Below are 23,718 nucleotides of genomic sequence, written 5' to 3' on the forward strand. Positions count from 1 at the left end.
TCTTTTTTTGTTTGCTGCATTAACTTTTTGTTTGCGTCTCTCTTTGTTTGCTGCATTCGCTTTTTGTTTGCGTCTCGTTTTTTGTTTGCATCTCTTTTTGTTTGCTGCATTTTATTTGTGGTTGTAGTGTTTTTTGTTTGCGCCTCTTTTTTTGTTTGCTGCATTAGCTTTTTGTTTGCGTCTCTTTTTTAGTTTGCATCTTTTCTCTGTTGCGGCGCGTTTGCACCTGTCAGCCACCGTACTTTAAGGATTTGTTAACACAATACCCAACTGCAAAGAATTTTCCAATTATTGTCATTATTTTTATATGTTCGCGCAACAATTTTTTTTGTGATTCCCTTCCTATAAATAAAATCATTGTTAATGTTTTTTTTACATTTATGCTTTTGGAGTTAATATTAACTTCAGACTAAATCTGCATGATCTCTCCAAACTTTGCACAAAACAGCAATACTGCTATTCAGCTAAAAAACTTTCCGTAGTCACTTATAGTGTTTTTGTGTTTCTTTCAGTGGAAGAACTTTGGACTTGCTTTATTATTTTGCATTTTGCAGATCTTGTCCTTTTCCTGGTAAGCTCTTAATTTCTCATCTGTTGCAGCTCATTGGTTTCTGTGTGAAATCAGAGTATTGCTGTAACAGGAACCGTGTTTTGTTTGCAGGTACAGTCTCTCATACATCCCCTGTGTCAGGTTGGTCAGCTTATAACCCTATTTGTTCAAATATTCTGCATGAACATAAACATTAAATTGTCTTCTAAACGGTGTGATTATTTTCCAGGGAGGCAATCATGAAAGCTGTTTCTATCTGCATGAAGTGACCCCCAAACCCCTGCTGTTTGGAGCAAAACCTGTTGGATAAATGTAGGATATTAAAGACCGGGATGGATGAAGCTGCTCAAAACTTCCTGTTCCAGTGGCAAAAAAAAAAAAAATCAAATTTTACCTCAACAGATTCCCATTTCTTGCCTTATGAATCCAGTTGATTTTTATTTTTTTCCCTCGAGTCTGATGATCATCTTGATTTAAATCTTTATAATGGTGGCCTTTTAATTATTTTATGTGTAAATATCTGTAAAAAAATAAAATAAATACATTAAAACTTTCATGAATGGCTGCAGGCTTATTTTGATCTCTGGGAGAGAATTGTGGACCTGAGCAACTCTGGTTCATCCTTCGGTTTGACTTCCAGATGTTTGAAGGTGCCAGAATCGTCAATTCAAGCAATACACAAATGAACACCTTGGAAAAGAGAGAGGTCTAATTTCAAGTCGTTAAATTTATTTTAAGTCATATTTGATCTATACAGCATATTTATAACAACTGAAGGTAACATAGTTACTTGATTATCATAAAGCAGTGGTCCCCAAACTACGGCCCGCGGCCCACCTCCACATTTGGTCCAGCCCCCTGAACAATACCAGAGAGCATTTAGATTTTTTTTCATATACCTCATTTTCCGGACTATAAGCCACTACTTTTTTCCTAAGCTTTGAACCTTGCGGCTTATAGCCCAGTGTGGCTCATATGTGGATTTTTCTTCAACCACCAGGGGGCTCTTTAGCAGGAAGTGAATAATTGGAAGTCAAAATTGGAAATAAAAGAAGAAAGCGCCCATTAAACGGAATTAGGTTTTAATAGGGAATTGAAATTTGAGAATGTTGTTGATCAGTTAAACAGGGGAAAAAGAAGATTTTTCGTTTTTTTTTTTTTATAATACTGGGATCATTATGAGAATTTGAGGCATAGACATTAGGATCCAATAGATGGCAGTAGTGCAACAATAATGGTTGCAAGCTGCCGTTGAAATCTAAAGAAGAAATAAGCGCCCATTTTCATTTAGCACAGTGGTTCTTAACCTTTTTTGAGGTACCGAACCCACCAGTTTCATATGCGCATTCACTGAACCCTTCTGTAGTGATAAATAAAATATGAGATCTGGATCTCTGGTTAAATAAAGAAAATTAAGGCATACTTTATAAGCCTAAAATGTACACTGAGATGTAATTTAAAACATACTGAAATTAATTATCTAAAGTAGTGTTAAGGTGAATTTAAAAAAAAAAATATTTTGAGCATATATTTTTAAATATACACAAAATATATTTTAAATATACTTGAGAAAGTGTATGTTTACACTTGGGCAAATATATATTTTGTTCACTTAAAGTATACTTTTATTTAATATATTAAAAGTGTATTTTGGTACAGTTATGTTTAAGTGTGTTTAAAGTTCTAATTTTGAAATTGGTACAAGCATACTTTTAGTATACTTCAGATATACTTATAGGCAGTACACTTAATACTTAGTATACTTAAAGTGTACTTTCATAAATTTAAGTATGTTTGAAATATACTAAAGTATACTTTTTTCACCAGGGTGAACTGAGCCATAGTTTGTCATGTTTCACCTATTGGTTATTTATTATAGTTTAATTTGTAGATCAAATCACTGCAGCGTGATATTTTATTGGGGAATCAAAATAATCTTATCATTTTATTTTTTTATTTTTTTATTTAAAAATCTGGGGTGCATTTGAGTACAGCATTATTACTCAGATACCCCAAAATAAAATTGAGTGAAATCAAGCACTTTCAGAAGTAATCTGTAATAAACAAAGTCCATCTTTGTCATAGCATAAACACCAATGTTTACTCTGTTTTTCAATGCTTCCATGCAATGCATGTAAGACACCTATTGCTCTACACCAGTATTTCCCAACCCTGGTCCTCAAGGCACACTGACCTTTGATGTTTTAGATGTTCCTCTGCTTCAACACACCTCATTCAGATGATTGCAATTCAGCAAAACTCTGTTAATCAGCCATCAATTTTTTGAACAATAACAATATTTGTTGCTAACCTGTTGCTAAGAGATCGTTGTGTTTACTGGTAACCAAGTGCCACGAAGTGAACATCAGATTTTTATTTTTGCAAAATTTGGCAATGGTAAATGTCTTGTATCTAATCAGGTAAGCATTATTTCGAAAGAGCTTATGTTTTATAAACTATAAAACTTGTTATTAATTTGGTTTTAAGAGATAAGCGTTTTCTACTGGTAACGAACTGCAACGAAGTATAAATTGAGATTTTTACTTTTGTGTTGAATGTTTGTTTTATAAAATATTTAAAACTAATGACAAAAAGAATTAACTTTTCTACAAAATCCACCAACTACACAATTCTTAAGTGTAAAATAAATGGTATTTCCAAAGAGCAGAAGAAATCTTATGTTTTTTGATCAATAAGAATTTTTGTTGCTAGCCTGTTCCTAAGAGATGAGTGTGTTTTCTGGTAGCCAAGTGCTACGAAGTAAACTTAAGATTTTTACTTTTGCAAAATGTACCAACGGTAAATGTCTTGTATCTAATAAGGTAAGCATTATTTAGAAAGAGCTTATGTTTTATAAACTATATAACTTGTTAATTTGGTTTTAAGAGATAAGCGTTTTCTACTGCTAACGAACTGCCACGAAGTATAAATTGAGATTTTTACTTTTGTGTTGAATGTGTGTTTTGTAATATATTTACCACTAATGACAAAAAGAATGAACTTTTCTGCAAAAATCACCAACTGCACAATTCTTGTTAAGGTAATATAAGTAGCATTTCAAAACAGCAGAAGAAATCTTATGTTTTTTGAACAATAACAATTTTTGTTGCTAATCTGTTGCTAAGAGATGAGTGTGTTTACTGGTAACCAAGTGCCACGAAGTAAACAATTAATGTTTATTTTTGCAAAAGTTAAAATCAGAAAGCAGTGCACAAACATTATCACAAACATTGCTAATGTAACTACTGCTCACATTAACAGTAGCCTTTTTCCAAAAATTATTTTGTTTATTTATTAAAAGGATCAATCAATTAATTAATTTTATTTATAAGGGACCCTTTCATACTAAAAGCAGCTCTAAGAGCTGTACCAACAATTAGCCCTCAGGTTTCTCTGACAAACTGTTCCACAAACAGGAGCCATAATACTGGATGAATAATAAATGACTAAAACTATACGATCACGTAAAAAGTTAAAATAAAATCCATAAATATAAATATATATGTATAGAAAACAACAAGGAAAATGACAAAACAAACCCTAATTGATTTCTATTTGTTTTTTCTCTTTCCCTCTGTCTGAGCCTCGCGCGGTGCATCTGACCTCTGACCTCAACTCCTCCCATCTGTCCTCCCATGGACCAGATGATGTCCCTCCTACAAAACCAGCCAATGAAAATGATCGAGAGGATCAGGAGGATCAAGAAGACAAAAAAGACCTCCATCACCTCCAGGGGACAACTGTCAGTCTCCTGTTGGGCATTTGGGCAGAAAACTGTGTGAGACTGAGCTTTAACAACCTCCGCTGGTCTACTGTCCAGTATCAGCGTAGAGGAAGAAAAGCTAAACATGCTTCGGAGCTGTGAGAGAAGAAGAATCTGAACTGTTGACGCTTGTTTCATCTGTGGACAACATGGACATTTCCTAAGGGACGATCTGGACAACCCAAAGATCCAACACCAGAACCAGTTGGACTGACAGGAAGCCAGAGGAGAGAGACGGGGGAGGATTTGGCTGCAGCAACGCCGAGACCGAGTGGGRGAGAGGGGCGAGAAGGAAGGAACAACCTGGATCCACATCAACCACTGTGAAGGACGACCTGTCTGTAACGTCCATCTAGATCACGACTTTAAATCTGACACAGCAAGAGAGTGAGCAGCAAAACTTTGTTCTACCAAGTATCAAGTACTTCAACTTTTGACACCAAAGAGGACAGCGTCCAGAGCAACAGCTAGTTTGGATGTTTCTGAAAGGCTCTCCACTCAAAGAACTATTGCTGGTCCACTGGCGAGTGACCGAAGAGGAGAGTCAGTGAAGATTTACACTGTCCTGTTATCCTTAAATATGCATTTAAAAGAGAAAATCAACTTCAGAAATTACTTGGTTTTTTATATGTTTAATTTTGACCAAAGACGATGAAATCAGATGTTGCCTGGTTGTCTATAACTTGGGTTTATTTAGAATCAAAGAGGATGAAGATCACTTTGAAACTGTTTTGTTTTAATTTGAAGTGTCGACATTAGAATCAGATGGGGCAACATTAAAATTTTACTTGTTTATTATAACGTGGGTTATATTAAAATCAAAGAGGATGAGATTACATTAAATTTTAATTAGATTTTTATAGGAGGATGACTTAATATCACCTAAATTACACTTAGGATTTAAATAAAAAAATTGGATTTAAAATTAGTGTAAAACCTACATTTTCATTAACATAAGCAACGTAAAATGAAATTATTCATAATTATTGTGTTAGGAATGTCTAAGGATTGAAATGCATGCTCTTATTTTGTAGAGAATAATTTGGGATTAAAATAATTACTTATTTAAACAATTGGAAATATTACTTAGAAAACTGTTTGGTATCCTGCTGGTACTTTACTTCCAAATACATTATTTCAAATTCATCCTTTTAAAGTTTTGTGAAAACTTGAATTGTGAAAAATGAATTGTGATGAAGCAATTCATGACAATCAATCATGAATTGCTTCATGATTGATTGTCTTACTTATGCAACCTCTTCTCCCTGGCAAGAAGAGGTTGCAGGGTAACTTTTCCTACTTAACAGAGGTGAAACGATAAAGGGATGAATGGATGAATGCCGGTGGGTTTTTTGTATCCTGCGTATATGATTTTGTTTCATCATACAGAATAATGTTTCAATGACTGAATGAATATGTAATGTCTTAAAATGTATGGGATAATTTTTMACTTCTCACTATAAAAATTGTAGAAATGTCCTTTTATATAAGACTCATGTTGTCTCTGCCTGGCAGAGCTTTCCATCCAGAATTGCTTCATGATTGATTGTCTTACTTGTGCACATTTCATAAATAAACCTGATTGAGTGATTTTACCCGAACAGTGCTTGGTAATAGTTTAAAGTGTTATTTCATTGATTTATTCTGTGAAGAACCCAGAGAGGGTTATTTGGTTATTATTTATTTCATTAATAGTGTTATTCCTGACTTTTGTTCTGTGAAGAACCCAGAGAGGGTTTTTTCATTGTGCTTTCTGGAAAACAATATATTTTTACATTTAGGCACTTCTGCAATCGTCACACTTTTTCTGATACAAACTGACTCCGGCCCCCACCAGAGAAGGGAAAAGTTATGTGGCACAGGAAAAAGTTTGGGGACCCCTTCTATAAAGTGATTCTATGTGGCTGGAAAACACACAACACTGCCCCTTTAAAAAGCGCGCTCGCGCTTTCTTCACCGTCACGTGACCCAACCAGGAAGTCTTCCATTGACAAAAATAGAGAGGGAGCTATCTGTCTGTACATGTCTGCAACATTGTAACACATATACGCATTCTGTTCCTTTTAGTGTGTCAACATGTCAGACATATTGAGGAAAATAAGAAACACCATAACCGAGAAAAAGAAGACGGCTCTCAGTCAGAGCGACCTGCAGAAGTTTGGTTTACGAGGTACGGAGGCTTGTTGACTTACTGTCGTAGAAAAGTTACAAACTTTGTATACGCTCATTCAAACAGTGACCCAGCGTTCCTTTTCGTTATAAACTATTGTCAATATGTGTTGATAGAACTAAGTTCTGTAGTTTTTAAAACCTGTATATGTCTGTAGACCAGTGGTTTGCTAGTGACAGCTTTAGGTGACCTGCTTGTTTCCAGGGATACAGCTGAGAGCCTACCAGCTGGACGGGGTGCAGTGGCTGACCCAGAGCCTCCACGACCACCAAGGGTGCATCTTAGGGGACGAGATGGGTTTGGGTAAAACCTGCCAGGTGTGCTTAAGATTCATCAACTTACCTTCCATATTGGTTATGTAAGGCCTGGGCAACAATTTTAGACGATATGAATCTCCTTAGTGCAATTTTTGGTATGTCTTAACACAATATCAAAACTGTGGGACAATTGTTTGCATGTTTCAGAGTTTGTCATTTATTTCGTTTGTGAGTTATACACATTGCGTGCATTATTCTCGCTTGCAAAAGACTGTGGTGCCAGTAATACAAGTGGGCGGTATGGACTTAGAATTTTATCATGACATTCTGTTGTGCTAAAGTGACAATAAAAACTATTTAGTAATTTTTTAAAGTTAACTGTTTCTCTGTGACTGCATGGTACAGCATTCATAGCACCACAAAAACAAATGCTGCTATTCCTATTTGAAATAAGCTTCTGCAGGGATGCCACTTATTTAAAGAAATGTGACTTTTATCACCAAACTGCACACAGTTTGTTAAAGTTTCAGTTTGAATTTCTGTGGAAACGCCCAAAAGAGTGCAGAATGTCAAGACATTAAATATGTTGTTTGGAAACAGGAGGAGCAATTCCCACTTCTGCTTCCTTTATTCACACTTAATTAACTGCTTCTCCAGACCATCTCTCTGCTGGTGTACCTGTCAGGAGCTCTGGGGAAGAAAGGTCCGTTTCTGGTGCTGAGCCCCCTGTCTGTCATGGAGAACTGGAGAAAGGAGCTGGAAAGGTAGAGTCAACTCTGTCGGTGCTTTAGTCCCATCTATAAATGCTTCCTGTATAAATTATTCCAGTCGTAACTCATTTCGCAGCTTCGCCCCGTCTCTGACTGTGCTGTGCTACAAAGGAGACAAAGAGAGACGGGCTGAGATCCAGAGGGAACAAACCGCTCAGGACTTCCAGGTTCTGCTCACCACATACGAGGTCTGCTTCTGCTGGCGAAAACAAAATGACTGAAAGCTTCGTTGGCTTGAACCTTGAACACGTATATATGTCATTATTTCATTCGCAGCTGTGCCTCAAAGATGCATCGTTCTTGAAAAGGTCAGTGGGTTCTCAGTCACATGGCTTTGTTAAATTTTGAGTTGTAACTGAGGTGGGTATGGATTGTTAAAGAGACCAAAGAAAGGCTGTGAATGAAACAATTTCTGCCGACAACCAGTGAATCTATAAAGCCTGCTTGTGCGATCACTTTGTGCCACCGTTTCCTCTCATATTTGCTCCTCCTCAGGTGGAGGTGGGAGGTGCTCGTTGTGGACGAAGCTCACCGGCTGAAGAACCATAACTCTGTGTTGCACAAAACCTTGACAGAGGTACTACATCATGTCTTGAAGAGCCTCTTCACTGCTTGTCTTCTAATGTTTCTCATTCATACTTTCTCTGAACGTCAGCTCAGTTGGTTTTTGTGTTTTTCGCTCGCTCAGTTTTCAGTTGGTTTCAGACTCCTGCTCACAGGGACTCCCATTCAGAACAACCTGCAGGAGCTCTACTCCCTGCTGAGCTTCATTCAGTCCAGCATCTTCACACCGGAAGAGGCTGACAGCTTTGTCAGCTCCTACTCCAATGTGCGAAGTCGACCTGCTCTGGGTATGCTTTAAAATTACAATACGACTCACGTATACAGAGTAAAAGCATATTCCACATTACAACCATAAACTTTAAAGTTGTTTTATGTGGTAAACCGACACAAAGGATCATTGTCCTGTTGGAAAGTGAATCTCCACCTCAGTATTGCAGCCTCTCTTTACTAATTAGGTGAGTTCTGAGACCAATTGATCGCACTGGTTTTTATTTAGAGGTATCATCGGAGTAATTTTTCCTGAGCACAAATGCATGCCATACTTTTCAGGCATTTATTTGTGAAACAATAATAATGATGTTTAGTTGTGTAGTAAATTTCAGCAGCAGGACTTTTTGTCATAACATTATAAGATTGGTGTCTGATGCCAATCAGACATGCTAAATGCACGTCAATATTCATCAACGTTCCACTTACTGCTAATCTGAGGCAACTCTAAACAGGTGGGTTTTTAGTCTAGAACAGTGGTTCTTAACCTGGGTTCGATCGAACCCCAGGGGTTCGATGAGTCGGTCTCAGGGGTTCGGCGGAGCCTCTGCCGCGGAGGTAAAGATACACTTGTGTAAAGTTGTGATGACAAGCCCCGCTTTGCCATCACTTGCTGCAGAGGATCACGTTACATTGCTTAATTGAAGGAGTTCCACTCTCAGCAGGGATTTGAACTTGTGTCTTTAATTACTTCAGCAAAGCTCACCGTTTTTACCAAATTCTGTAGCTTTCGGTGTACTTCTAAATCAATTAGTCGCATCTTTTTGGGCCTGCTACTGCCTTTAGTGGCATGGGGGTGGTAACACAACTAGTATAATTGCATTACTAAATCAGAATACCGCAAAGTCTGTATTATTTATTAATTTTTCTTTCTCTTAAGAATGTTGAGCTAATTAAATGATCTAAACAAGACCTTAAAGTGGTTCCAGTTTCTCTCGATGGCCAACCTGTTGAAACTGTGGCAAATTTTAAATACTTTGGRTCGTTCCTGGACAGTCAGCTCAACTTTGCTGAAAGCACTGACTGTATTTTGAAGAACTGTTCTCAGAGACTCTACCTTTTAAGAAGACTTAGATATCACCCAAGTAGACTCTAGTTGGGTCACCCGTATGTCTTGAATTTGGGAAAAAAAATCATACTTTATTTATCACTACAGAAGGGTTCAGTGAATGCGCATATGAAACTGGTGTGTTCGGTACCTCAAAAAAGATTAAGAACCACTGGTCTAGAATTAAAGGAACTCAGTGTTCCTTCCAGAAAACTGTTTTGCAGTTTTCTGGAAGTTTGTTCCAGTTTGTGGTGTATAGAAGCTGAATGCTGCTTCTCCTCGTTTGGTTCTGGTTCTGGTTCTGGGGATGCAGAACAGAACCAGAAGACCTGAGAGGTCTGGAAGGTTGCTATGACAACAGCAGATCTTTAATGTATTGTGCTGCTACGTTCAGTGATTTATAAACTAACAACAGTATTTTATAGTTTATTCTCTGAGCTACAGGAAGCCAGTGTAAAGACTGTAGAACTGGGGTGATGTGCTCTATCTTCCTGGTTTTAGTGAGAACAGCAGCAGCAGCGTTCTGGATCAGCTGCAGCTGGAGGATTGATTTGTTAGGCAGACCTGTAAAGACGCTGTTTGAGTAATCAGTGTGACTAAGCATAAACTTATGGTTAAGTTTCTCTAATTCTTGCTGTCCTCTAATCCTGGAGATGTTCTTCAGGTGGTAGAAGGCCGACTTTGCAACTGTCTTTATGTGTCTCTGAAGGTTCAGGTCAGAGTCCATCACTATTCCCAGGTTTCAGAGCTGATTGCTCATTTTTATTTGTAATAACTGAAGCTGCGCATTGACTCTAGGTGGATTCAGAATTATCTGGTGACATCGTATTGTAGAGCTGTGTTGCATAGTTATGATAACGGATCTTATTACTCGTTATAACCTGAAGTAGGAAGCACATGTAGAAATGTGCTTCCTACTTCCTACTTCTGGTGAGGAATCCCAAGATTGAACCTGCATTTGTCTTCTGTCCTCTCTGATAAGAAGTTATCAATTGACACAATTCCTGTTCTTCTTTGTTAAAAACCATTTCTAATTCCATTGTCGAGACCATGTAGCCTTTTTTTTCTTTTCATAACATACACCACTTGGTGTTGGCCTATCACATGTTGTACGTTGTGGAAGAGGTTCAAGGGGTTAGTTTGAAAAAAATATTATTTCTTATCTACAAAGGATTCAGGTAGACATGTTAAAAGATACATAAGTATAATACAATGTTTTGTGTCTGCTAGCTTCAGAGCTTCAAAGCATCTTGGAGCCTTTTCTGCTCCGTAGAGTAAAGTCGGAGGTGGCTTTTGATCTGCCCAAGAAGACAGAGCTGGTGGTGTACCACGGCATGTCAGCTTTGCAGAAGAAATACTACAAAGCCATCCTAATGCGGGATTATGGTGAGTCACTGCGTTCTGAAACTTGGCAACAAAGGTGATATTTGTAAAACAAACAAACAAAAAAAAAAATCAACCTATCTCTCTCTGTGTGGAAAATTTCAGATGCTTTTGTAAATGAGCAAGGCAACAAGAACAGACTGCTGAACATCTTGGTGAATTTGAGAAAGTGCGTCGACCACCCATACCTGTTTGACGGTGAGACATGGCGAAAAGCAGCTAGGGTTCGGCTATAGGAGCTGGAATTGAGTCTGAGTGATTCTGTCCCTCCTTCCTGTTTTTAGGGGTGGAACCAGAGCCCTTTCAGATTGGGGAACACCTCATCGAAGCCAGTGGAAAGCTGTGCCTGCTGGACAGCATGCTGGCCTTTCTACACAAAGGGTGGGCACATCCACAATGCTTATTGTTTGGCTCCACCTAGTGGCAGTTTGAGCTCTGTCGGATCTGTGTTTGCTGGGATGTTCTCTGCATTTCTAAATACGAAGGCAACACATTTAATCTGAGTTGAAAAGTCTGGACACCCCTTCAGCAGACATAATTTTACAGTTCTCCATTTTATTTTGGACGAAGGGGCCACCGTGTCCTGTTGTTCTCCCAGATGACGAGGATGCTGGACATCCTTCAGGACTACATGGAGTTCAGAGGTGAGTGGGACAAAATACACACGTCTGGACATCACCTCTCAATGTAATTCTCACAACTTATGTTACTTGCCTTTTCAAGCGTATCAACACCCTAAAACATAATTTTAAAACTTCATTCAACATTAATAGTTCATTTATTTTGCACTAAGAAGCAGGACTGCTGTGTTGATTCCGGGGCTGTGAGACACCAAGTGGGGGGTCGCAAAAGGATTTTCAGAATCATGATTTGACCCCCTGAGGTAAACGTAGAGACAACTGGGTCAAAATTAAATAAGTACATTAATATCCTAATATTTATGGATGATATGGCTAAAAAACATATCACAATATAAGCATTTAACATCATTCAATATCAATAATTATTGATTGGTTTTATGTTGAAATAACTAAAATACAGTCAAGCTGGTGGCATGACCTTTCTGTTTTACCAACAGTTTTCACTCCATGCAATTGGTTTTTTTAATTTTTAAGCTGTAATGAGTCTCAGTGGCAAAACCTGAAACTGCTGCTGTGCACGTTACCATTATGTGAGTGAGTGAGTTGCTAGGCAACCAGAGTGTGCGAGTTAGTTGATGCCACCAACTTGAGAAGTTTGTGGCCATGAGAAATTCAAGAGGTTAAAGACTTTCATCTGTTTACATCTCCCAGAATGCTGTGCGGTTCGGATCAGAGTTTAGTGAATATTCTGTAAATCGTCACCTTCCTAAGATAATTGCCTATGTCATGTTTTGCCAAAAAAAACAAGTCACCATCTCTTTCTTTCCTAAAAACGTTTTAGGCAAAAAACAAACAAAATAAACCCTACTTTTGTCCATTATTTTAGGAAGGTGTCAATAGACGTATTATCTGTTGATACTGATCACTTGTCTATTGCAAGATATATTGTTGTTGATTTAATGTCCCATTAAGTGTCTCATTAAATGATTAGTGTCATTTATATAAAATAAATTCATATTACCAAGTTGCTAATAGGGGATCACAGGCTGAAAAGTTTGTTAGTCCTATGTTTCCCTAGCAACCGACACAGGATCTGCCTCGCTTCTCGCCAAATGACAGTTTTCTATACTTAATCCTTGCCACTCACCATAATGAGTTTTTCTGTTCAGGTTACAGCTATGAACGCATGGATGGGTCGGTTCGAGGGGAAGAGCGAAACCTTGCCGTGAAGAACTTCAGCACCAAAGACATCTTTGTGTTTTTGCTCAGCACTAAAGCAGGTGACTGGCATTTATTTTAGTTTTTATCCGTTTAAAATACAGGATGAAAAGCTAGAAAAATGTTCCATGTCTTGAAGTTTCACCTTTTGCTTCATAGTAACTTGACATTATGTGAGTGAGTGAGTGAGTGAGTGAGTGAGTGAGTGAGTGAGTGAGTGAGTGAGTGAGTCAGTGAGTGAGTGAGCAGGTTGCAGATTGCATCGTTCTGCTTCATGTAAATTCTTTGTTTTAACAGTGAGCCTTTCTGCATACGGTGCCTTGCAAAAGTGAACTTTATAAACATAAAACCGCTGTCAATTTTATTAACATTTTTTTAAAAATTCCAAAGTTTAAGGAAAGTAAAACGTTGCTTTCGTTATTTCTATGCATGTTTTCAGCCTTACACATCAAGGGACTGGAATTACCACACATCCTCCTCAATATCGCATGGTGCAATATTGCACATACTGATATTATGATTCGGTATGGCATGTAACTGCAGACCACACTGTTATTTTTAAGACAAGTTGAAAATTTGGAGAATCCATAAGTCAATTTTTCTTCCACTTCAGCATCATGTGCTACTTTTTTTGTTGGTTCATCTCTCACAATCTGAACAGAGTGCACTGAGGTATGCGGTTGCAAAATTATAGAATGGTGAAAAAGTTCAAGAGGTCTCGTGCAAGGCACCATGTCTGTAAATGCAGAGTCTATAGAATATGCAGAGACAGGAAAAGGGACGGATCAGACAACGATATGATCTGCAGCAGAATGTTAGTCTGGCGCTAACAAGACCAAAAGCTTCTTTTTTCTTCTTTTTTTTCAACGGGGAGAAACAAGGGCGATTTCCTGTCACGGCTTTCACTTTCTTCAAGCTTTATAAATGTCCCATCTGTACACTACAGTCACACTTAGCTCAAAGTATGCAACTGCTGAAACGGCATGTTAAAAAATAATAACAATAATTTTTAAAAAGCTGATGTAATCACTTAGCAGCTTATTGAAGGATCTTTAAAAACAAGTTCCAGTTTTTATGGCCTTTTAATCCATACAGTATGGCGTGTTTTTGACGCTTTGTGCTGTACATCCTGAAGCACAGAAACGTTCAGACCTGAAAGTTTGGACTTTCTAGATGATCTCTGTTTTCTCTTTACAACGCCGTCCTTTCAGGAGGAGTTGGCCTCAACCTTACAGCTGCTGACACTGTTATTTTCGTGGACAGTGACTTCAACCCCCAAAACGACCTGCAGGCTGCAGCGCGCTGCCATCGGATTGGCCAGAACAGGTGATGCACTTTGAAAGTTCCAACGAAGTTGCATAGCAAACTATCTATCTGGTTACTGGCATTAATGCATTTTACTCTACATAAGAAAGACTTCCTTTTTTTTTTTTTTTTGTTCAGATATTGCTTTCGCAAGTTCATGCCAGTAAGGTTATCTGTAGCTGCCAGGAGTGTTATCTGCCTCTTGGTGTGAAAGAGCTCTTCCTGTTCACAGCTCAGCATTGTGCTCTGACAACCTTGATGGAAACTACTAGAAACATTCAGGCTACCTGCTAAAGGAAACGTCATCTAAAACTCTGACTTTTCTCTTCAGACTAATGCTTTTATGGTACACCAATTATATTAAGCTTAGTTTTTATTCAAATGAGACACGACTAGCGTAGCGCTGAAACAATTACGTTTAATAATTAAGTTATCTTCTCTGTTGATCTACTTCCCCATTTTTTCATACTTTTTAGGTTCACAGCAAATGGCGAAAATTATTTAGACTCACAGGATTCCTATGCAGCCTGGAAAGGTGTGTGAACATATAGCATTTACTTTTGGCAAAAATTTTCCAAATCTTGATAAGTATGGAAAAAGGAAAATTAAGGTTACTTTTCACGTTTTCTAACCAAAAATCTTAGTACTTAAAGAGTTCCAATTATATTTAGATGCTTTTTTAATGAACTGTTTACTCCTTGTTTAGTTTTTAGACCAATTTTAAATCTGGTTGAACTCGACCAGTGGCTAGACTAAACTGCCAAACAAAATCACTAAGGTTTCTATTTTTAGGAATGGATCTGAAAATGTTCAACATCTTTTTTTAAAGAGTTTGCTTGTAGTCTTTGATACTCCTTATTTGAAAAGTCTAAGAACCGCGAATGTTGAAATAAAGCTCATCTAAACTGATCCAGATCACTAAAAGAAGCGAGTTTGAACATTTGAAGCCACTTTCATAATTTTGTTGATTTGTTATCTTTGGCATCAAAACACAACAAGACTCTGTTATTGTTCAAGCAGCGTCAGAGTTCGGACTTTGCACTTAAAATGTCCAGAATTTTCAAGAGAAAAAGAGCCTTAGAAATGTTTGTCTGGTTATATAAATGTGGAAGTTGTGGTCTGAAAAAGACCCTGCTCAGATCTAAGCATGTCTATTCGCTTTGAACGCATTCGTTAATGATGCAAAATATTTTTTCTTTTTTACCAAATTTTGAGCTTGGTTTTGAGATTTGAAAAGCGGACCTGACCCTCCCATGGTAAAATGTGGAAGCGGCGTCGTCTGGTTTGATATTTACCATCGTTTTAGGGGTTCGTCTCTCTAACCTTTGACGTTTTCCAGGCCTGTGAAAGTGATCCGCCTCCTTGCGAGAGACACCGTGGAGGAGATCATGTACTCTCGAGCCGTGTCCAAGCTGCAACTCACCAACACTGTTATCGAAGAGGGCCGCTTCTCTTTGCTGGATCAGGCGCAGTCGGCTGCGGCGGGTCTGCAGGTCGGTGATCTTTTAACAGAAATGCGCAGTCAACATGATCCCCCCCCCGTGTTTCTTCCAGCTCTTTTGTTGATTTCTCCTCGACAGCTGAGCGAGATCTTGAAGTTCGGAGTAGATAAGCTTTTATCGTCGGACGAGAGCTCAATACAGGAAGTAAGACTGGAGAAGATACTGGGCCCGTCACGGGATGGTCAGTGGGTGGATGATGATGATGATGATGATGGATTCTCACCACTAGAAGAAGAGGTGGAGAACGAGTCTGATTCTGATGAGCAGAGTAAGTGGTTTTAAGTCACCAATTAGTCTGAATGAATAATCATTTTATTTTCTGTCATTTTTATCTTTAATCTCAAACACGTCTACAAATGTCATTAAAAAAATTTAAAAAATAGCTTTTTAGTCCAAGTTTCTACTCATCAGTTTGTTTAATGACCCAACCTCCTGGCTTGATTAATGTAGGGTTGGAACGATTAGTCATGATTTATCAATTATTGAAATAATCGTCAACTAGCTTAGTAAATGATTAATCGTATACTGAAGTATACAGACTCGCAAATAAGTACGTTTTAGTCAAAACTCATTGCATAGTTTTAGCTTCATCTGGTTCAGATTTACTGAAGGAATGCTGTTTTTGAGTTTTAGGCAACAAAATGTTTATTATTTAAAAAAGGATTTGAGTTATTTTTCTTTATTAGCATTTTTTAAAATGTATTTCTAATATTGCTTCAATGAAAAATTTGTCAAATTGATTAATCGTCAGAGTAATCGATCAATTGATTACTAAAATAATCGTTATCTCCAGCCCTGGATTAATCTGACCGTCATGTCGTCTCACCCTGCAGATCACATGTACTTCTTTGAGGGGAAAGACTACAGTAAGGATCCAAGCTCAGAGGACCAGAGGAGCTTTGACCGGATCCTGGAAGAGCAGATGGCCGAGTTTCAGAAAGCGGCAGGAGAGGGACGAGCTCTGCGGCGCAAAGCTGGAGTAGGACTCTGTCACTCTCACTTTCCAACTAACAGAAATGTTTCACTGGTATTTGGGAATTTTGCTATCTCGTAAAGTTTTTTTTTCCAAGTGTAAAGCTGCAGCTGACGATTATTTTAGTAATTGAGTATTCTATCGATTAATCAAGTAATCAAATAACATTTAGCAGATTTTGCATTTTTAACCATCTTATTTAATACAATACTAGAAATGCATGAGAAAATGCAAATCAATTAATAATTCAATTAATTTAAAATAATAAGATAAATATGTTATTGCCTAAAATGTAATAAGAGCATTCCTTTAAATTACTGTACACTTTAGAAAAAAATACTTCAAACGTCAACATGGGAAAATATAAACCCAGTTAGCTTAGCTTCACATCAACAGTTGCATTAGCTAAAATTATGTCTCTAAAAGAGTTTTGGACAGAAAATGTTACCGCCAAAAAAGATTTTTCATCTTCAATGCAAAATGTGTATATTCTTTGTAGAGTTTGTAGAGCACTGCTCTGAAGGTGGTCGTCTCTCCAGATATCATGTTTAACACACTCTGTTCCCCAGTTTGCGATTAATCGATTACTAAATTAGTTGACGATTATTTCAATAATCGATTAAGCCGATTAATCATTTCAGCTCTAGATAAGTTTGAAAAAAATATTTGTAATTCCAGGAAATTTTCCCATTAAAAGTTGTTTCCGTCAGTCAATGCAGTTTTTGTCTGTTCCATAAACAAACACTGACCATTGAACAGTTACCATCAGAAAATCAGCATAATTTATTTATTTCAGTCATTATAGCGTAAGGACAAACCACTAAGTTAGTTTTTGCTTAGCATGTAAAGAAAAAGCATTAATTGCTTCCACTTTTGAGTCCAGGATGTCGGTGTCCCACTTGGACTAATAAAGTTGAAAACACAAACCTGCTCTCAGCTGACTGTCGCCTCACCGACTGATTTGACTTGTTTAATGAAACGCGTTTCATTCCAGCTTTCACATTTAGCGAAATGTGAAACCTGGAGGTTTGCTCTACTTTTCCTGCCACGGATGCATAAAACAAGATCAGTTTCCTTTAGTGAAAAACTGATGATGTTTTGTCCCAGTTAACTTGAAATAGCTGCAAAGGAAATGAAGTTTGTGAACTCATAAAATCACCAAAGCTGACAGGGGAAAAAAAAAAAAAAAAGATCAATGAGGATTTGATCTCATGACCCACATTCTGTGTCTCCCATATTTTAGAAACCTTTATTGAGAAAAAAAAGAAAAGAAAAGTAATTAGCATTTCTAGATATGTGTAGATTAAGACATTACAGAAATACAAACCAAGTTTTGTTTGTAGGGTCACTCTGAATTTTACAATGTCTTGTAGTGAAGGGAAAAATACTTTGAAGAAATTTGGAACTGGTTGGCTGAGACTAAAACTTTCAATAAAATACCATCCCCAGAATGAAACATAGTGGTGGCAGCATCATGCTGTGGAGATGATGAAGCTCTTGAGCAGGGAAAACTAATTGATGAGCTTCACCTTCCAAAACGACAACACAAATAAACGTACAAGGTGATTTATAATATAATAGATCAAAGAACAGAACAATATTCTTGGGTAAATGGTCCAGTCAAAGTCCAAACATCTAAATCCAAATTGAAAATCTCTGAACTTGATTTCCAGACACTCAGAGATGCTTTACAGTAATAAAGATTAAAAACAACAGTAGTAACAAAGGCAGATAATGAATTTTGCTGGACAATAAATTGTCCAAGCATTGTCGTTTTGAGACCTATTTTCAAGTAATATAAACACAATGACAAAAAAAAAATGCAAGAACACCATGTCAAAGATCAATAAACGTTAATTTCTAAAGAACAATCAACACTGGAATTAAAAGACATTTTAAATATCCAAAATATATAAACAAAACAACCAAAAACAATAAGTATAAATTGAAATAAAATCCACACCAAACCCATAAATAAAACTAATTATAAAGACTCTCTAAAGCTCATTTAAATTTGTCATGCAATTGATTGGTTTATTGATCATCTCCATAAGGTTACCTATAACTGCAGCAGAAAGTGTTGAGACCAGGGAGGTAGAAATGAGCAGTTAATACTTCACACTTCTCAGAGATTCTTCAGTTGAAAATGACGTAACGTGAAACATGGAGCAGATAAAATGAAGTTACTAAGACAGAAAACGTCCTGTCCTGCTGTTGTACTGTCTACAACACGGAGAAGTATAAATAAATACAAACATGTACAGTTTTATTTATAATATGATACTCCTGACTATCTGGGTTTTTATTAAACATTTTTTAAAAACTATGAGGAATTATTTAGAGAGGCGTTTGTCCTTGATCGATCAATTCTCTTCCAGTCTTCGCTTTCAGTCACGTTTGCGATCCCAGCGAGGAAGAGGAAGCCTCTCACTGAGGCAGAGCTGGAGCTCAGGCGGCGGAGGAGACAGGAGGCTACAGCCAAGAGAGCCAAGATGATGGAGGACAAAAAGAGGCTGGAGGAAGAGGAGAAGCGCAGAAAAAAGTGAAGATATTGTAGCTGTTTCATCATGGGCTCTGACATGTCTGTGTTTTTTGTTACTCATAAATTATTTTTGATCCTTGGTTAACCATGCAGAACAGTCTGGTGGGAGTCCTGTGGCTACCAGTCACTTTGCCTGCAGCTTGTAGACAGTGAAGAAGAGGAGGAAGACGAGGAGGAGGAGGAAGAGGACAACAGCAGTGTGTGCTCTACAGACTCCACCTCCACGGATATCCGCTACGTTCTGGGGGATGTTACTCATCCCCACACTGCGAGGGGAGATGCTATCATCGTCCACTGTGTTGGTAAGGGCTCCAGGTAGCCATGGCGACGGGATGGTTTGTGTGACGAAATCGCTAAACAAAAACATAGTATCTTTGGAGCGTGTCTTGGGCAGTGTTTTCCTCTTATCAGAGTGTTAATTTGTGTGCAGATGACTCAGGGCGGTGGGGCAGAGGAGGCCTGTTCACGGCACTGGAGGTGAGATCAGACGAGCCACGAAAGCACTACGAGTTGGCAGGGAAAATGAAAGGTAACGATAAATGCAATGACGAAGAAAATGAGCAGCAATTCAACTAGACGTCTTCGTCTCTGTGGTCTGGTGGAGACTGGAATTCCCTGCGGATCTTTGTTTCAGATTTGGAGCTGGGAAATGTGCTTCTCTTTCCCATTGACGACAAACAGTCGAGACTGGACGGCCGAGATCAGGTTCTGTTTGCAGAGAAATCTGTAAAACTCAAAACTGCTTAAAAAAATTTTTTATTTTTGTATCTAAAATTTTAGTCTTAAAGTATGTTACATTCTTTAAAAAAAAGTAAGTTGACCTTAAATATGTCTTAAATTTTGTTGTGGCAGGACTGTTTAATCTAAAACCTTCAAACTGAGTTGCTGAAATCTGCTTGGAAAATGCATGCTTGTGTTTTGTGACATGTGCAAAATCTTTGCAATATTAGAGCTCATTATGACAAGATGCACCTTGCTTGGATTCTTGTGTGGTTGCAGACTTGCAAGCAGTGATCAGATAACAAGGTAACATGATTCAATCTCCTTCTTGTCACCCCAGTTAGCCCTGACAGTGGCACAGAAAAGAGACAAAGCCAACAACCTGTCTGGGATCCTCCTCAGTGCTTTGGACGAAGGACTGAAGAAGATTTACTCTGCAGCTAAGAAAAACAACGGTGTGGGGAAGAACGGAACAGTTTTATCAAGTTTACTATGAATTTTGTCTCCTGTGGTCTGGTTTGTTAGTGTGTTGATTAATGCATTACGCATTAATCAACACAATACCTTACTTAAGGTATCGGTGCACCTTAAGGTAAGGCACACCAATAAGGTACACCTTACTTATTGGTGTACCTTATTGGTGTACCTTACTTATTGGTGCAAGTAAGGTACACCAATATTTGTGGGACATCAAGTGATGTCATGTCTTTGAAGAATGGGTGACATTTTATGAGCTCTTCTATTCAGAATAGTGCATGTATGCAGAGATGAAAGGTGTGTAAGTCTTCAACGGTATCTAACCGTTTCAGTATGGCCTGAAACGGTTAGATACCGTTGATACGTTAGATACCTTACGTTTTAAAGTAAGGTTACCATCTTACTTTAAAACGTTTTTTGTTTTCATTTAATGGTCGACTGGATGATATTTCAGTGGTCTGTGGAAGCCCCCGTTAAAAGTTAGATAGTAATTAGTCAAATTAATCATAAAGTAGGGCAAGCCATTAGTTTCAGTATCAAGCATTTATCATTCTGAAGTGAGTACATCTTTAGGAATGCAGGCACCTAATGTTAATGTGGGTCAGTGGTGTAAAGTTTGTGTTGCGATTGGATTTACTTTGTTCCAGAGGAGCAAATCTGCATGAGGGTCTGAAGGTTTGGACATGTCAAAACATAAAAACATGCAAAAACACAAAATCATACCAAGTATTTTAAGTCTAGTTTCACAACAGGTTTTCCTATGTTGTGAAACAATCTGCCATTGGAACCAGTAGTGTTTCATCAATTCTAAGGATTTATTGACTTAACACTAGCTTCTGTAGTTTTGTCTTATTTCAAGTGTACAAAGATATTTTCACTAGAAACTACACCAAGAATGCTTGATAAGATTTTGTGTTTTTTCAGTGAAGGTTCTGAGGCATCATGTCTTCCTATGCCTCCAAAAAGAAAGACATGTAGTAGTGCAACATGGTGTCAAATAAGCTCATAGATCATATTCATAACCTGAGCATCTCTTGTTTAGTTCTCAGGTTTATGTTGTTCAGACTTCAGTTCAGCATGTTTGCTCTTTTTGTATCTTTAGCCAGTGTTCATCTTCCTCGCATCGGTCACTCCACCAAAGGTTTCAACTGGTACGGGACGGAGCGGCTCATCAGAAAACACCTGGCCTCCAGGGGCATTCCCACGTTCATGTATCCTTCGTTGTTCCCCTGCTTAGAGCCCGTACTGAGCAGAACTGCTGCAGTTTTCACTTAACCTGAATGGCAGATATTATCACAGCAGAGCTGTCAAGAAAACCGCTTCCCATCAGACACCTGTAACATCAGGTGCTGCTCGTCAAGCATCTTTACCGACCTCAGACGGGCCAACGGATGAGACAGAAACCGAGGGCCCGGGTCCGTCCGCTCTGCCAAGCGACTTCAGCCCTGCGGAGTTGCCCAGCTTCATGAAGGGAGTCCGAGTGTTTTTCTACAACATTCCCGCATCAGAACGGAAGAGGCTGGCCCGCTACCTTATCACATATCCTTTTCCTAACTCCTGGGTGTAAACATTCGACAGCTTTTTTCGTAAATGCGTGAGGTTTGTAATAGAGAGCAGAGTGAGAAAGCCCTTAGCTGAAGTCTACGTATGACGGAGACGAGGAGGACGTCATGAGTGAAGAGGTCACACACATTGTTGCAGAGGTGGAGAATCACATCCAAATACAGGTCAGCTCAGGTTTACGACAGAAGTATTCACACCCCATAAGGTTTTCCTCATTTTGTCACATAAGAGCTAAAGTATTTTATTGCGATAAACCATCATAACACAGCATTTAATTGTGAAGTGGAAGGAAAATTATTGATGCTTTAGTTCTAACAAATAAAAATCTGATAAGTTTGCCATGTGTTTGAATTCAACCCTCTCCACTTTGGTGCCTCTAAATGAAATGCAGTGCAGCCAATCTCCTTCAGAAACCACCTAATTATTAAACAGAGACCACCTGTTTGTAGTTTATCCAAAACGGCCTCAAAATGGTGCACAGCTATTAAAATGCCAGGTTATTAGAGCAAGTACAAAGTCATTTCAAACATTTTTGAATATATAATGTGACATGTATTCTGTTCAATTTAACCAAAACAAAAAAACAAATATGTAAAGAAATAACTAAAGTAATACTTTGTTTGTTAGGTAGGTGAGTATGAGCATCCCATAATAAGGAATATAATGGCTAAATTAATTTCCAGAACAAAAGTTTGAGTATGCTAAAAGACTTGCAGGATTAGCTGTTGTCAGCTAATGTGACTCAATAAAGCGTTGTTTGAATGGACTCTAAACATCCCACTGCCACATTCTTTGCATATTTGCGTATTTAGAAAAACATATTTTTTCCTTCACTTCACAGTCACTCTTCACTCTGTGCTGCTCTACAAAATCCCATTAAAATACATTGAAGCTTGTTATTGTAAAGGGGGGGAAACTCAAGGGGTGAGAGTACCTCTGCAAGCTTCTGTGTCAATTCTGCAGTAATTTTAGACGCTTAAACGCTGAAATTTTCCTCTGGTCTGTGTGAACCAGGAGCTGCTGGATCTGGTCCATCAGAACCACCAGGCTGTTCCTGTGAAGACGGCCTGGCTGGAGTCCTGCTTCTCCAAACAACAACAAGTCAACACCGTACACTTCCAACATCAGCTCTGAGGACACATGGCGTTATTATTATTATTAGATTTTATTAAATCACGTTTTTAAATTGTGTCACTGATGTACACTACATTTCAATGATTTTTAATCTGATGATTTATTCAAATTTGAATATAAAGTTCATAAATGAACTCAATTCCCAGAAAAGAAAATGAAGTTTTCTCACCTGCACTTAACTCAAAGTTCAATATGGCTGCTGCTTTTATTAAATGTAGATGCATGCAGGAATAAACAGTTTATTTGCACATCTGGTAGTTGTTTTTTTCCCCTCATAACGTCTTTCCTACACATGCATACAGGACAAACATTTATTTGTAAGCATGTTCCTTTAGTGCTTGAATGAATAAAATACAAGCACACTCTATAGTGCCAAAACGAAGGGGTGTGGATAAACTGGAAAAGTGATGTAAACAATCTTTCATTTATTTGATTAGGACAATGCACATTAATCAACATGATCACAATTCATTTCAGTGTAAATTCTCAGGGATAATAAGGGTATTAAATTTTGTTCAAAAAGCAAGCACAAAAAAAGTAATTATGTTAACATTCAGCTGTATTGTGCCTTCCAAAGTTCTGAATTATTCTGTCTGGCTTACTTGAGAGCCTAAACGAAGAAATTAGTCAGGTTAAAAAATATCTCCCTTTAGCTGGAGAGCGTGGTTTTTCTCCGATCAAGCAGCAGATTGGACATTTGAACTATAAGGTTTGTGTCAAAACAGGAACTTAACATGCTTATTCATGCTCACATTTCCTGTCGTTCCAGGCTATTGTAATGGACTTTCCACATGTTAAAATCATAGCTACCAGTTCATTTTAGAGTTCATTTTGAAAACCTGCCTTAAACCTTCAGGGCTCTGCAATGATGAAGACATTGGTAGCACCTTATTTGAAGGGGTTTATGACACTGTCATAAACATGACAGTCA

At 38.0% G+C, this 23,718-nt stretch overlaps 2 protein-coding genes across 2 annotated transcripts in view; both read left to right on the top strand.

The window, feature by feature from the left end:
- The window catches only part of LOC103463892 (vesicle transport protein SFT2B-like), a 4,079-nt gene extending 3,029 nt beyond the window's left edge, over positions 1–1,050 (top strand). Inside the window, exons 6-8 of the mRNA XM_008407593.2 lie at positions 513–571; positions 662–691; positions 780–1,050. Coding sequence (XP_008405815.1) covers positions 513–571; positions 662–691; positions 780–819 — 129 coding nt within the window. The 3' untranslated portion in view covers positions 820–1,050. The remainder of the gene's footprint in view (positions 1–512; positions 572–661; positions 692–779) is intronic.
- A 5,241-nt stretch (positions 1,051–6,291) lies between these two features.
- chd1l (chromodomain helicase DNA binding protein 1-like) lies at positions 6,292–23,037 on the top strand. The gene is made up of 25 exons (XM_008407591.1): positions 6,292–6,483; positions 6,688–6,800; positions 7,398–7,504; positions 7,587–7,698; positions 7,787–7,818; positions 8,006–8,087; positions 8,199–8,361; positions 10,620–10,775; positions 10,878–10,970; positions 11,057–11,153; positions 11,343–11,416; positions 12,523–12,633; positions 13,783–13,897; positions 15,216–15,369; positions 15,457–15,646; positions 16,212–16,357; positions 18,730–18,893; positions 18,987–19,195; positions 19,324–19,422; positions 19,528–19,598; positions 19,954–20,068; positions 21,193–21,301; positions 21,378–21,629; positions 21,736–21,817; positions 22,668–23,037. The coding sequence occupies exons 1-25, from the start codon at positions 6,390–6,392 to the stop codon at positions 22,785–22,787; spliced, it is 3,060 nt and encodes a 1,019-aa protein (XP_008405813.1). The 5' UTR covers positions 6,292–6,389; the 3' UTR covers positions 22,788–23,037.
- Positions 23,038–23,718: the final 681 nt, after the last annotated feature.

The sequence above is a fragment of the Poecilia reticulata genome, linkage group LG4, assembly GCF_000633615.1.
Source record: "Poecilia reticulata strain Guanapo linkage group LG4, Guppy_female_1.0+MT, whole genome shotgun sequence".
Lineage (NCBI taxonomy): Eukaryota > Metazoa > Chordata > Actinopteri > Cyprinodontiformes > Poeciliidae > Poecilia > Poecilia reticulata.